Below are 15,556 nucleotides of genomic sequence, written 5' to 3' on the forward strand. Positions count from 1 at the left end.
GGGCTCTGCAACACTCCTCTTCCTCCTGGCTGTGCTGTGCTGCCAGAGCCCCGGCACAGAGTGAGTGCACTGGGGACATGGTTTTGCTTTGTGCCATGGGGGACAGGTGGTCCCCCTAAGGAGCTGCTGTGGGGATGGGAGGGGTGAGATGGAGAGGGGTGTCTGAGCCTGTGGCTGTGTCCCCAGGAGCCCCGGCCGTGCCGGACAAGTGCTGCTTCAACTCCAGATGAGAAGGATCAAGAGGGACAAAATCATCGCTTGCTACCCCACCACCCCGAGTGCCCGAAAAAGGCTGTGATGTGAGTACCCTAAAACCCAGCCCAGGGGGTGAAGCGCCTCTAGACCCTTGCCTTGCTTTGGGGGTTCAATCCTGACCCCACAGAGACTCAGTGCTGGGGGCTCTGTACCCCATTTTGGGGGGTAAAAACCCCTGTACCAAGCACCTGCTAACCACATCTTCTCTCTGCCCCAGCTTCAGGGGTTGAGGAGCGGAAGGGGATCTGCACGCAGGCAAGCAGGGCCTGGGTAAAGAAGTACCACAGAGCTTCCCAGTCAGCTCCTTCTCCATTCCCCAGCTAGCAGGCGGCCGGAGGCAGCACAAGGAATCCCCTCCATGGGGACAGGACACTGCAACGGTCACCCCTTATCAGGGGTGGCTGGCGGGCCCCATGTTTGGGTATAGCAGCTCATCGGGGACATCATTCCATCACATTTCAACAATCGTCACCACCTTCCCAAAGGCAAAGGGCAGCATCCCTTGGGATGGGTGTGCTGACCCCGTGGGGCACTGGGCTCCAGCCCTGCTGTCAGCCCCATGCTGTAGCCTTGCTGTACATGCAGGCAGCTGCCTGGACACTCTCGCAGGCAGCAGTGGCGTGTCCAGCTGTGCTCACTGGGCCTGGCACGCAGGGGGTTAGGGAAGCGCTCCATGGTTCTATGTTTGTACAACACACAGAAGGGAATTAAATGTCATCTCATGCATGCAAACATCTGGCTGTGCAAGTGTCTTGGGAATGGGCAGATCCTGCTGCTGGGTTTCCTCCTGGTATTAGCCATAGAGGTAATTGCTGGAGTCAGGAAGGAGCTTGGAAGAGCTGAAATGAGGGAATAGGAGGGTGCATGGAGCCAAATCACATCCACATGATCTCTGGGGAAGTGAGAGTGAGAGGGGCAAGAGACCAGGCACAGCCCATGCTCCTTGCCATGCCCTTCATGTGGCACAGACCCCTCTACCAGGGGTGCCTGCCTTGGCCCCCAGTGACAGCTCCTGTGTGGCCACAAGAGATGTGATGTGTCACTGACACTGTGATGGGTGCCATACCTGGGCACAGCCACACACGATGGGCATCCAGCGATGGTCTCAGGGCGAGCTGGGCTGAAGCCATTCACCCAGGCCAGACTTACAACAGAGACATTGGCCAGCCGAGCTGACAAGGCTGGGCTTGAAACTGAACTCCCCCAGGGCTTTGGCAGAGTGAGCATCATCCTGTGTGGTTTAACCAACCCCAAAATAGACTGCCGGCCCCAGCGCATCACCCACTGCTCCTGCTCATCAAGCTCTGCAGCAGCCCTCAGGTACCGCAGGGATGGAGGCGCTGGGACAGAGAATTTCCATTCACTGGTTGCCCTTTATCAATTTCTTCCGGACGGTTCTTTTCCCAGGGAGAGTCCAGAGGTGTCATGGAAGCCAGGCCGGGGGTTATATCATGTCGAAGCACAGCAGCAGAGTCAGGTAGCTGTTGGTACAAGAGCTGCCTGCTTGTTGGAGCTGACCAAGCCCTGGGTTGAACATGAAGGTCTCCTCCTTGGCCCTGCTCTCCCTGCTGCTGGCAGCTCTCTGGACTGAACCAGGGTGTATCCTGTAAGTATGGATGTTGAACCATTCCCCACGGCTGCCCCAGCATCATTCCTGACTCCTTCACTGATGTGGAGCTGGATTTCGGGGAAGAGGACAAGAGCTTCAACTCCTGCTTCCTGCCGTGGGTTTGGGGGCTGAGGCATCATCCAGTGACCCAAGCAAAGGGGTGTCCTGGTCTTGTTCCAGATGAGGAAAACCAGACTCAAGGATGGATTCAACCTGCTCCCAGGCTGGGGAGATCAGTAACTGAGCCCTCCATGGGCAGGGAAACATGGGGGTCCTACCCTGGAGCCAAAGCAGCACTGCCAGGGAGTGTGAGAGGGGATCCCTTGTAGCAGGAGGGAGCAAGAGAGTCCCAGGGATGTGCCCCCATCCCTTGTGCCAGCGGTGGAAAGCACCAACCCCTTTTGCCTCCTCTCAGTCCGCAGCCACTATAACGCTTGCTGCTACAAGGACATGTTCATACCAGAAGAAAATCCCGGCCTTCCTCATCAAAGCTACGAGGAGACTCCTCCCACTGCTCCCACAGGGCTGTGCGGTGAGTACCCCAACCCAACCTTCCTCCCTGGCTCCCCCCTCCTCACCCTCAACTCACCCACCTTCCTATGTTCTTCCCTATGTTCCTCCTTGTTCTGCCTTTGAGGATGTCCCAAGACAGCCACTTCCAAGGGTGCCATGGTGGTGGAACTGCTCTGGCTCTTCCCATGCCCTTCCCTTCTCACTGCTCTATCCCAAATAGCCCCAAATTCCCCATTTCAGCTGTCAGCAAGAAAGCAGGAAGGAAGCCAAGGCTTTGGATTGCCTAAGTCAGACCTTTGGGGGATGTGTGGAAAGGATGCTGCAGGGATTCCCAGGCATGGCTGACCCTGCATTCCCCCATCTAATGCAGTCCTTCTCTCCCTGCAGTGTGTAGCTGCGGAGTGGGAAGAGATTCCTGCTTGGACAAGGACTGGTTCCAGCAGAGCAGCACCAGCATCAGAAGAAGTCATTCCCTCACCTCTGCATGAAGCTGCCTTCCCCATAGCTCTATTTATTTGCATCCCATGCTTAGCTCTATGTTCTGTTAAATTACAGAGCTGGCCTCTGTTCCCTTCCCTGCTCACAGGACCCACTAAGACACCACACTACTGTATATTGCTCCATAGGTTTAATAACAAACCTCATGCAGATCTGCTGCTGGAGTGAGATGATAAATCCTGCGGGATAACGGTCACATCAGCATCTGTTATCATCACCACGGGGAGCCAGGAATAGTCCAGGAGGCCTGGAAGGGCAGGAAACCCAAAGGCCCTGGCTGATGCCCTCCAAGATGAAGCAGCCCATGCCCAGGTGAGGTTCACCATGGCTCAGTGATGATGCCACACTTGGGTCACAACAACCTCATGCACCAGGGAAAAGAGGCTGGTGGGAATGACTTGGGGTGATGGTCGAAAGGCAGCTAAAGCTGAGCCAGGTCTGTGCCCAGGTGGCCAAGAAGGCCAATGGCATCCTGGCTTGTATCAGCAAGAGTGCGGCAGCAGGACCAGGGAAGTGATCATCCATCCCCCTGTGCTGGTGGGTCCTACACCTGGGTCAGAGCAATCCCAGGCACAGCCACAGATTGGGCAAAGAGATTGAGAGCAGCCCAAGGAGAAGGACTTGGGGGTGTTGGTCAATGAGAAAATGAACATGAGGGGGCTGCACTTACAGCCCAGAAAGCAACCGTATCCTGGGCTGCATCAACAGGAGCATGACAGCAGGGCAAAGGAGGTGATCCTGCCCCTCTGCTCTCGTGAGACCTCACCTGGAGCATTGTGTGCAGTTCTGGTGTCCTCAACATAAAAGGGACATGGAAACTGTTGGAACAAGTCCAGAGGAGGCCACGAGGATGATCAGGGACTGGAGCAGCTCCTGTATGAAGACCCTGGGTACCTGGGGTACCAGAGCCAGGGCCGGGATGGAGGAGAGCTGGGCTGAAGCATCACCTCCATCCGCAGCTCCTTCTGCTGGACCAAGCTCCGGGGGGTGAATGGGACCCCACCAGCACTGGTGCTGATGCTGTGTCTGGCCCCAGGCCAGGCACTGCACCGCTTCCGCTGCCCTCTCTACCAGGACACGGTCACCTTCCAAGAGATGCTGGTGGGCACCCCAGGGATGGCACCGGAGCTGAACCCAGGCCTGGGGAGGGGGAGGCACCATGGGGGATGCTGTGGGGCTGAGGCTGCTCCTGTTCCAGAGGGAGCAGTGACCCCAGGATGCGTGGAGAGCATCAGGGCTGCAGCAGGGACTTCAGAGGCACACAGAGGGGTTGATAACGCAAACACTTTATTCAGGCATTGAAACTCCTGACTCTTCATTAACAAGCAAATTGATATAATTAAATTATTTTCAGTTAAATTAGGACTTTGATATAATTTATTTTTGGGGATTTTCCCCCTTTTTTAGCAAAAAATACTTTGTTTAAATAAGTTAAATAGAATAAGCTTTACCACTGAGGAAGGCTGCAGTCCAACTGCTTCTCCTGTGTACACGGGGCTGGGGAAGCACCAGGGTGGCAGCAGGGAAGGATCAGTTCTTCAGGCTCTGGAAGTGCTGCAGATATGCCTGCAGCCCAGGCCTCCCGGGGATCTGTGCACAGCTCCTTCTTCTTGGTGACCATGCTGCCAGGACAAGTCCCATGTTAGGGTGCTTGGCCAGGGCAGAGGGGTGCCTGCAATAGGTCCCCAAGGACATCCCCATCCCTCTGCCCCAGCCATCGCCCCCTTAGCCCACAGTGGTACTCACATCACTCCTGGCTAGCTGCAGCTGCTGCTGGTGGTATAGACAGAGGTGATGAGGCGCCGTGGGATGTGGCGTTGGTGGGTAGGTGAAGCAGCACGTGGTGGGGACACCATCTGTGAGGACAGAGACAGAGACCCTGGTGAGAGCCCAGGCACAGGGGTTCCCAGGCGATTTGCCATCTCCCCTCTTGTGTCCTGTTCCCTGGGTGCCAGCATTGGCCTCCTGCTCCCTGCTGATGGGGATGGAGCTCTCAGTCTGCCCCAGCAGCTCCTATGGAGCAAGGGCACAGTGAGCCCCAGGGAGGGATGCAGGGATGGACTCACCGAGATGGGCCTCAGATGGGGAGCAGGATGCCACGAGGAGGAGAGCGACCAGAGAGCAGCTGCAGAGACCTTCATGGTGCTGTGGAGTTGAGGGATCTGTGAGCAGGGCTGGAGCTGGGCTCTGCGCTATGCTCGGCCCTATGGCCATGCCCTCCTTTTATCCCCCCAGCCGTGGGGCGGGCACAGGATTTCAAGGAAAGAAAATGAGTCCATGATAGCAGGGAAATTCTGTCAGAGCACCCAGATTTGCTGAGCTGGAGAAGGAAACCGCAGAGAGGGAAGCACTGGCCATGGGGCTGCAACTTTCACATTCTATTTTGGTGCCCCAAACCCCACAGCACCAACGCTGGCCACTGCCGCAAGGATCCCCCACCAGCCATGAGCCAGGCTGGGGCACAAAGCTCCATGGCCAGAGCCCCAGTGGCAATCCCAAGCAGGGGTTTGCTTTGCAGCATCGCTGTGTTGGGGGGCTGAGGAGCTGCTCTGTGGATGGGCCACCCCCAAGCTCTGCTGGTGGTTGCTGGCAGAAAGCACTGCCAGGAGAAAGCTCCCAGCTCAGCCCCAGTTTTGGCACAAACAGCCCCTCTCACCCTGCTCACAGCAGGGATACAGTTAGCTCCAATAGTGACGCATTGCACATACACCGTTATTCCCCTGAAAGCTCTCGTTCTTGGTTGGACACATTTGCCAGGACAGAGCATGTAGGACTGAGGTTGTGTTGAGCTGGAAGTCATTGGAGGTCTCACGTGTATCCCTTCTTTGCTGGTAATTATGGTCAAACCTTTATCTTCAGGCTGCATAGGTTGCAGAGACATGGAGGATCAGATGACCTGTAGGGACTGGACCCTTGTCCCACTGCAGGCTGGAGCAGTGGGCTCAGGCTGCAGCCTTGCCTGCCACACCCCCTTCCCAGAGTGAACAGAGGATTTACACCTCCCTGACAATCTCAGCTTTGGGCTACAGTCTGCAGCCCCTGACAGTCAAGTTACTGCAGTCACTGCTTTTCCCACTTCCCTCCCATGCAGGAGACTTTCCTCCAGTTTAAGCTCTCTCTACTGGCATAGCACCCCAAAAAGCAGATACATGTGTGTCAGGGGACAGGGAGTTAAAAGCAGGAGCTGGAGGACAGCATTCTGGTGGTGCCCCCTGCGATCAGCTCATTGCAGCCTTGCAGGATGAAACCTCCAGGAGATTGCAGCATGACTGAAAAGGGGCAGCATTTGCAATCACCATAGGATAATTCCCAAGCATCCCACAGGTGCACATCCATAAAGAGCTGCTCAATTTGTTTCCTTCCTCCCCCCCCCCCCTTTTACTGGCTTTGCCCTAATGCTGCTCTGTGATGCCACAAAGGGTTTGCTGCTGAGGTCCCAGGCAAACCCCGCCTCCTGACCCTTGCTCTGGCATGATTAATTCCTGATGTCCTGACTCAGTGGAAAAGTCTAACTCATGGAGATGCTGAGCAATAGTTGTACCCATCCCCACTCCATGGCAGGCCAATGCTCCCTGCTCATGCGCGGGGATCAGCCTCCTGCTGTCAGAGGGTCTCTGTCTGAAGGATGCATCCCTCTGAGCATCTCTTGTATGAGAGGAGGTGTAGGATTAGGTTTTCTCCTAACCATGATTGTTTCATCCTTTGGTGACCTGTGTCTTCACCTGAGGCACTTGAGAAGGGCTTGCAGGAGAGGGAGTACCTGCTGTAAATGTGTCTGCTTGTCAATGCTGCTGGATACACCAGAGCAGAAGGAAAGTCTCAGTTTCTCAGAAGACTGAAGATTTGCATGAGTTTTCCTGGTTTAATGCCACTGCATTAAATTAATGCTCTTGTGTCTCCCACAGAGGCCTGCCCCAGACCTCTGTCCTCCAACCACCCCATTCCAGCATCAATCCTGCACTCACCAGAGCCAGCTTTGCTTTGTTTAACAGAAGTGTAAGGGAGAACATCAGCATGCAACAGGCTGTTACAATGAAGGCAACCAGCAATTGGTTCTGGGTCCAATATAGGAACAAGGTGCTGAGCTACCCGAACCCCAGGGTGGGATACCTACTGGGGGATAGCAGCCCTGAAGCAGGGGTGAGCTGGGCTGGGGCCGGAGAACCAAGTCACAGGGTCACAGGCAGGGATGAGCTATGGCAGTGGGCAATTGCTTGGTGGGAGCCCCTTTTCCCTGCCCAAGCAGAGAGAAAAGGGCTGGGATGGGATAGGCAAGAGAGCAGCAAACGGGAAACAATGCAGGATGTAAGGAATATCTCACACCCTGAGATCACTGCAATGACAAGGAGTAAGCGTGATGACCTGTGGGCATCGGCTTTAGCAGTTACAGAGGAAAGTTTGTCATCCGGTTAGGAACCACAAATGAAACCTCACAATTGCAACAGATGATTTCTGCTGGAAATGACAGAAATATTTCCTTTTCGGGTGGCAGAAGAGGTTGGTCAAGCTTTCAGTTCTCCATTTAGTATGAGAGCCGGATGGACTTCTTCCTAGATGCTGATGAAATACTTTTCATTCTAACTGGAATCCAGGATATTTCAACAAATTCTACAAAATTGCAGTTCAGCAAAAGCAGGCAGTTTGCATCTGAATGCGTTTAAGGAATTAAATATAAGGAACTGATGTAAAGGGAGAGTGAGGAAATGGACTTATGGTTTTCATTTCTCCTGCCATGGAAGATCTCTGTAAGGCAATGACTTTCTAATCCAGCAGAGAACCACAAGAGAGGAGGAAACACAGGAGATCAGAACCCCAGCTTTGAAAACCAGAAGAAAGTAAAAGCCCAGTAGCTAGGAAGGGCAAGCAAGCAAAGATGCCAACTCTTTTGGCTTGTCTTTGAATAAACAAAACAACAGGTTATAGTCAAGTACTCAACACAATTAAGTGTGCACGCAGGTGGGGAAAGGGAAAAGAACAAATAAGTAAGGAAGGGGTAGATAAGGCAGGGGTAGGCAAGCATAAAGGACCTCAAAGATTCCCTAACTTCCTCCCAAGCCAGGCTGTGGCATCTCTGAATCACTGGTGGGCAAACTCATATGGAGTGGGAGAGGTACCAGAAAGCTGGTGATAATCAAACACGGCGCTAGGCTTGCATTATCAGATGCTTTTGGCACTGCCTTCCATGGTTCTCCTTAAAATGAGGGAATTAAAGTCTAAAAACCACATTACCTCGGGGCTGTGAGCATGATTAAAAGAGCAGAGTGGTCACTGACCTGCTGGCAAGGCAGAGGTGGGACAAGCTGAGGCATGGTAACATGTGAAGGGCTGCACTGAGAGCACAGCCGGAAACGGCATGGACAGTGTGTGTGGTCAGACACCCAGGGTTGCTCAGTCCTGGAGTGAGGAACTTGCTCTTAGGGCCTCTCATTTCAAGAAGTAAGTGATACAAGAGTGAGAAGAGAGCAGCAAGAAAGTCCGTGTCCAGACAGGGCAGCCAGCCAATGTCACAGGATTCATTTAAGACCAGAGGAGATGATGAAGGCCAATCTCTATCATTGGAAGATGGCAGCTTCTGGCCCCTAAGCCTAAGGAAAGCTGAGACAAGTGGCTCAGTCTGCAGCCCTCCCTTAGGAAAGCTTCCCCAGCTCTGCAGAGGGTTTACCCTCAGGACAAACCCCTGTTAGCTGGCAGGAGCAGGCTGATTTCTGCCTCTGGATCAGGGCAGAGGGATTTTGTATGCACCTCTTCAGGAGAGGCTGCCAGACACGTGGGGCCCTGCGCTCTGCAGCACTAAAAGGATCACAGCAGGCCTTTCTGCCTTCACCATGCACCAGCAGGAAGGAAACCACAGGCAGAAAGAAGCTGCCAACACCATAGTCCTAAAAGCAAGGGTAGAGACAAACCACAGGGCATTACACAACCCCAGTCTGGGAAGTGACTCTCACCATTGAGAAAAATTATGCAAAGGGATCCTGTGGCTAAAGGTTACCAAGGGAAGCACAGATGAGCCACCAGCCTCACCCTGCAGTGAGCTGGCACTGACCCTGTTTATGAGAGTACACTCACACTGAAAAGTGGAATTCCTAACCCCAGTCCCTGCGGATAGTTTGGAATTCAAATTCCTGAACGTCCATTGCCCTTCAGAGGGATCCTGCACTATGTCCTGCACAAAGACCCACAGCCTGGGACAGGGATGTTCTGTGGGATTGGATCAAAGATAGAGCTCTTCTTCCCCTACGCTTGATTGGTTTCTATCCTAGAAAAGAGAGTGGCAAGTGCAAAACTAGATGATCTTTAAGGTCCCTTCCAACTCAAACCATCCTATGGAAAAGAATCACTCCTCAAGAAAGAGGTTACAGAAAAACACCAGGGAATTAGTGAGGTCCAACAAAAGGAGGGCAACTTGACACTGCAGGGCCTGCAGCCACCCAGCACAGCTCTACCAGACCTCAGAGAGCTTAGAGACCAGCCCAGGGGATGTATTTCACCCAGAGATGGCTGCAGCCTCTGCTTCGCTCTCTACCTTCTCCACACTCCCCATATTAATTCCAAGTCCTCAAGCACCCCTTGCTCCTTAAGGCAAGATTTTCTGGTTCCTGTGAAGAAAACCAGGGAAGAGAAATGCTGTATGAGCTGAGCAGGATTCAGGGACTCCAGGCTAATTCTCACTAGGGCTGGGCTTGGTTTTGCAGGAGCACATGGACTCACCTCCAGATGTGCTGACCTACAGCCCATCTGTTGCAGTCCTGGTACAGCCAGAGGCTCTACCTCTGCAGAGATCTGCTCCTGCCCTACAATGACACATTGATGGGCTTTAAAAAAGATGTTGTGTGACTGCAAGAAGGGATTTCAGTTTTGAGTTTGCAGACAACCGCTCTCATTACCTCCTGCACCCAGACAGCAGATTGCATAAGACCTATTTCCATGAAAACAGGCTAAAAATAAAAGAATTATCTAACTCACATATCTGGGGTTATCTCATAGCAATTGCTTCTTTTCTTCTCCACTTTTTGCCCTTGATGAGACCTTCTGGCAAAAGAGTTTCACATGCTGATTATGCCTCTTGTCAAAACATATGCTCTATTAATATTTCTCTCTTTAAATGGAGATGTGCCTTTCTTCTTCTGCATGAAAAGGATAAACAATCAATATTGAATGCTTATTTTTAAGTTCCCTTCATCTTTTGCCCCACTCTTACCAATCTTTCACCTCCACAATCACTTAATGCTTTCATCGTCTCATTCGAAGCTTTCTGTGTCAGTTCTATCCACTTCTGACTCAGAATTAGCAGAGCTGACTGTGGCATTTCAGATCACCCTGATGGTTTCTACAATATCTAGGCATTGGAGAATTAGCTTTCCATTCCATCCTTCATGCACTCCAATACTCTGCTTAATTCTTGGGCTTGCAGCACCAAAGATCAACTCTAGAACATAAGATGTTAAGTCTCATTTTCTGAAGGAAATGACACTGAGGGACCTGAATGTGATTGAAGAGGAAATGGAACAGACTTCTCATCACATAGGCAAAATACTTGGGGACCACAAGTATCTTTTAAAATGAAACCATTAAACTCAGAAACATTAGCACAGGTCTTCTTCTATCCCAATAGCTGCAGTTTCTTTGATCTTAGGAACAGAAATGGGTATTTCACATTACTCCTAAAGGTAGTATCGTCTGCTAGCATGTTGCTCCATCAACCCACTCTGTAAAACCACTGTCTCCTTCAAACCCCATTCATGTAAATAACCTCACATTTTGCAGAGACATACCTCCCACTGATGTCCCCTCTCCTGATCCTCAGGTATTACACAAGATACAACAGCACATAGTGGTCCTGACACACACCAACACAAACCTAATAGCTTCCTTTCAGAAGTTCACCAGATATTTGCAGTGAAGGAAATGCAGTAGTTCTCACTTGTCTGGGCTTCAGTAAGACATTTGAAATAGTGCCACACAGTAAATTATTAGCTAAGAAGGAGAAGATGTGCCTGGCATATGCATGTAAAGTGGGTAAAGAGCTGCCTGGAAGGAGGCATGGTAATTGCTTCAGCTGAAGGGTTTTACCAGCCCAGTTCCTCGAGTTTCTGCCTCAAAAACTATCCTGCTTAACATTTGCATTAATGATCTTGGCACACGAAGCAGGAGAATGCAAAGGGAATTTGCTGATGAAGCAAAATGAGATGCTATGATCAATCTAGAAGAGGCCAAGATATCACACAGAAGAATTATAATGACCTTGAGGACTGGAGTAACGGAGAAAGGGATTTGATTCAGCAGTGCAGACTGTGCTGCTGGGGAGAAGCAGCCATTCCAGTCTGGGGAGGCTGTCAGCTGGAAGTGGCTGGGGCAGGGAAAGACCCATGCAACAAAACACAAGCCTGTGACAAGAACCTTGGTGTTATAGCAACATGAGAAGGGTCCAAAAGCAAAACGTTTGGGTTGAAGGGTTAGGAAAATGAAGGATTGATGTGTGTGAATGTATCAGAGGCCAACACCAAGGGTGGAAGGGAGTGGACTCTGCTGGTATAATGGCTAGAAACCGGCTGGGAATACAAGTAAAAACTGGAAGTTACATTTTTTTTGTGCAGGTTTCTGACCCAGGCAGGGCAGATAAAACACAACCACCACTCAGATGGGTCTCCATCCTCTTGTGCAAACAGCATGTTTGAGAAGTCAGATGAGAGGGTGTGAGCTTCCTTCTGAATTTGGTTTGTCTTTACAGGAGCCAATTCACAGAGGCATATCAGTCCCGTTTAAAAGGTGTCACTAACCACAATGTTGTTTTGGAATCAAATGCTCTACAAGGCTGGACAAACACCTTCAACCAGGACAAATGCTGGATTCACTTGTTCCCCTCCAGGACTGAAGATGATCTCAGCAGTTATGGGGGTTGGTACATTAACTGCTTCACTCTGAAACCCCTCAGCCTGCTCAGCTCAACATTCAGTCTGCAATGCACTAACAGCACTGCTTACCAATTTCCTTGAGTATCCTTTTTGGATGTGTCCTTGCTGCCACATCCCAGGACATGGTCACCTTAAGCACAGTATTTAAGCACATCCAATCTCCTTTGGGATTATCATGAGTTTCCATTTCTTTTTTCAGTTTTCCTCTGCATCCTAGGCTCTGATCACCACTTCCTGGGCCCGCCTCTGCTGAAGTCAAAAGGTTTTGATAACACTATTTTAAGTTTCCAGGCTTTTTCTATTAACTTCCTCTTTCTCTGGAATCTCCCTTTCGAATTTACTGGCATCAGCCTATTTCTGGGATCAGCTTGTATCCCTTTCCCCTTGCTCCTTTCAGCTACAGGACATAGGACTGAATCATAGAATAGTTAAGAGTCGAAAGGACCTTAAAATCATTTGATTCCAACCCGCCTTGCCATGGGCAGGGATGCTCACTTAGACCATGTCACCCCAGGCTCTGTCCAGCCCTGGCCTTGAACACTGCCAGGGATGCAGCATTTACCACTGCTTTGGGCAACCTGTTCCAGGGCCTCAGCATCCTCACAGTAAAAGAACTTCTTAGATCCACCTGAACTTTCCCTGTTTCAGTTTAAAACCCATTACCCTTTATCCTACCACTACAGTCCCTGATGAAGAGGAATCACACTCTAGGCAGGATTTGAAGGGTCCCTCCAGGCCTCTCACTTCCATTCTGTCGTATCTTGGCTTTGCTTTTAGGACCAAGCCTGGAGTAAATGGCAACCATTAATTAGTCCTTCACTATCCTTCTAAGAGATGGCTCCCTCCTGCAGACTCCACACAGGACAAAGCCTTCTCCTCCCAGGAGAGGTAGCACTTCTGATTCAAAGAGCTCTTTGGTGTGAAAACTACTTTCCACCCCATTCTAAATGCGCCTCAGTGCTATCCCAGCATGGGCTCCCTTGTGTGCCCAGGAGCCCCTCCACAAAACTGACCCTGCTAGCCCTGAAAATGCCTTGCAGGAAGGTGGAAAGAAGTTCAAAGAGTGCAGAGAACCAGAAATACAGCCCAGAGCCAAACTTGCATCTGGGTCTGTCCTTTGCCCATAATGCTGAGTAAAACCAGTTTGACCTGGGATGTTAGCCACCAAGGATTCATCAAAGCTATCCCCATACTAGGGCTGTTGTCCCATCACCATGAGCAGCAGGCTGGGAGCACATGTAACAGTGACCGCCTCCAAGGTTTGAGCACAAGTGCCCAGGGATGCTCTGGGAAGGAACACAGGAAGCTGGCAGCTGCCTTCAGCAACAGAGAACAAGTAACCTTGGCACAAGAGACAACAGCAGACCTTGCTGGTTCAGAGGACATGAGGCTACAGAGAAGTGAGGCAGTGACACAGTGAGATGCAGGGATGACATCCTGCTTCCAAAGAAGAAGAGGAAGAAACTTGCTTGTGGGTAATTCTGCAACAGCAGTCCATGAAGGCAAGATGTGAACCCATCATGCTGCTGGTGACTGGACTCCTTAACAGCAAGCAGTGCAGGGAGGAACAGGTCAAGAGCAGCTGACCTGGGGGACGAGCCACATGCACTGTGGTGTCTACCTTCCAGGGCCAGGTTAACCCTGGATCCAGGCTTGGGAATATCAACTGACTGCTCTTTAAGACACAGATCCCTTGAGAAGACATGCTGTCCCTAAGGCCCCAACAGCATCTGCCCACTCCAGCTCAGGAGCACCCTTGCTGGGCAAGGTTTTGTATGAGGTACAAAGAAGCCCCTTGGGGCAAGTAAGGTTTGCAGAGAAACATAGAAAATAGGGTTGGGGAGAGTCACCAATTTCCACATGGAAGATCAGCACTCACTGTTGTCACTCCAGGAGCTTATTTCCTTGCTCTCCGGGTGATCTATTAGCACTTCCTCACTCCTGCAGTATTTCTCCTTCCATTCCTTGCTGTAGTTTGAGACCAGAACCACTGTGTCTTACCCAGCATGAAAACAAAGGATGAATTTGTTCTTTGCTCCTTGCAATGACCCTTGCAGACTGTCTCAGGCCTCTCCATCCTCTTTACACTTACACACCACAATTCTTCCACGCTCTGCAAATTTAACAAGCCTATGCTTGTTTCAAATAGCATTAGGAACATATCACATAGCACTGGACCTGTGGGGTCCCACATGCTTTTTGGCAGTCATGGATGAAATCCACTCAAGCAGCCATTGGCCATTTTCACAGTCTGATGGTGACAATGATGTGTCAGAACTATTACAGGATTGTTGTTGTAGTACTGGGAGCTAGCTCATTCCCGTGGTCTTAAGCTGTTCGTGGCAGTAATCACTTCCCGAACATAATGCTTGCACGTTTTGAATCCCCCATCAAAAATCCTGTCGGTTTTAAACTCCAGGAAGAGAACACAACAAGCTCAGGCTAGTGTGGGAACATACAAATTGGGCAAGAGATTCCCAAGGATGATGCAGGGTTTCCAAGCCAGGTCTTTCCGAGCTGTTGTAGAGGCAGTTTAAACTGTGTGGCAGAACGGCATTGCAGCACCATCTGCCGACTGCTGGTCCCGCAGCTCTTCCCGCAGTCAGCTCTCTGGTTTGCTTCGAATGTTCTAATGTGCTAACAGCATCGTCACCACTCTTTAGGTGACAATCTTGCAGTTACTGATTAGAACAAGGAATCTGTGTTCTCTTCCCTGCTCCGGGGGTAACCAGGGTTCAATGCTTTCTCATACTTGGCTCAACTGAAAGACAATCTCACATCCTCCTCAGCACATTAGCTGACTAAGTGGTTCCATTCTGCAACTGAGTACAGGCATCAGAAGCACTAACCTATAAAGTCTAATTGTGGCAAACATTTCTTTAGGTTTTAAGCAAACTAATACCAGGTGGCACTTCTCTTTGCCTCCCAGCAACACCCAGTACATCCGACTTCACCTGTGGCTGTAACAAGCATCCTTCCAGTAGATACGGGCTCCTCTTTCAAACACGCATACAGTATGCAGGAACCTGTGCTGCACATGAGCAATGCACAGCAAGAAGAGCTGGGAGCCAGCAGGCTGAGAACAGCTTGTGCACACAGACTTAATTTTTAAGCTTACAGCGTGACCTTGTCCTTTCTTCCATTGTGATTATACTGGACCAAGTCCAAAGAAATAATCATCCTGCTTATGGAGCAGCTCTCTTTCTCTGTGCCTGATACCATGATGCAGCTCAGATACAAAAGCAAAAGAAAGCCCCAGTACATATGGCAGAACGAAGGTACAAGTTTAGTTACCTGTGGCAAGACACACACACAAAAAGGAAACAGGAAAAATAAGAACCAGAGAAAATTCCAGCTCTCCTCACCAAACCCCAAACCTAAGAATGCATGTTCAGAGTTGGTTTGTACTGGTTTTCTCTAGGACCATTTCCTATCTCATCACTTTCCAGATCCTGGCTAATGCCACTACCCACCTGGGACCTTGACCAATCTGCCTCTTCAGCCTGACACCTCTGACAGCTGCTCCATCTCATACACAAGGCTTTTCCCAGATGGATCTGAAGGTGTACATGTAATAGCCAACAGTCTGCAAATGTGTTGCATCAGACAGAGCTGCAAAGAGAATTAACCACACTCCACACACCCCACCAACCGAGAGCAGCAACTAATCTCAGGGCTGAGACAATTGACAACAGGACAGCACTGCAGTTGGCTGTTTGTGCATCCTGCTATGTAACTGTCAAACTGGGAGAGTTCTGAGAACAGAGCA

At 50.8% G+C, this 15,556-nt stretch overlaps 1 protein-coding gene across 1 annotated transcript; it reads right to left on the minus strand.

Moving 5' to 3' along the window:
* Positions 1 to 4,145: 4,145 nt before the first annotated feature.
* CCL13 (C-C motif chemokine ligand 13) lies at positions 4,146 to 5,756 on the minus strand. The gene is given in 7 exon segments (XM_034068942.1): positions 4,146 to 4,447; positions 4,449 to 4,497; positions 4,622 to 4,698; positions 4,700 to 4,731; positions 4,942 to 4,993; positions 4,996 to 5,037; positions 5,688 to 5,756. Coding segments are annotated over 7 exon segments (363 nt in total). The 3' UTR covers positions 4,146 to 4,405.
* Positions 5,757 to 15,556: the final 9,800 nt, after the last annotated feature.

This window comes from Melopsittacus undulatus, chromosome 13 (genome assembly GCF_012275295.1).
Source record: "Melopsittacus undulatus isolate bMelUnd1 chromosome 13, bMelUnd1.mat.Z, whole genome shotgun sequence".
In the NCBI taxonomy this organism is placed as follows: Eukaryota; Metazoa; Chordata; class Aves; order Psittaciformes; family Psittaculidae; genus Melopsittacus; species Melopsittacus undulatus.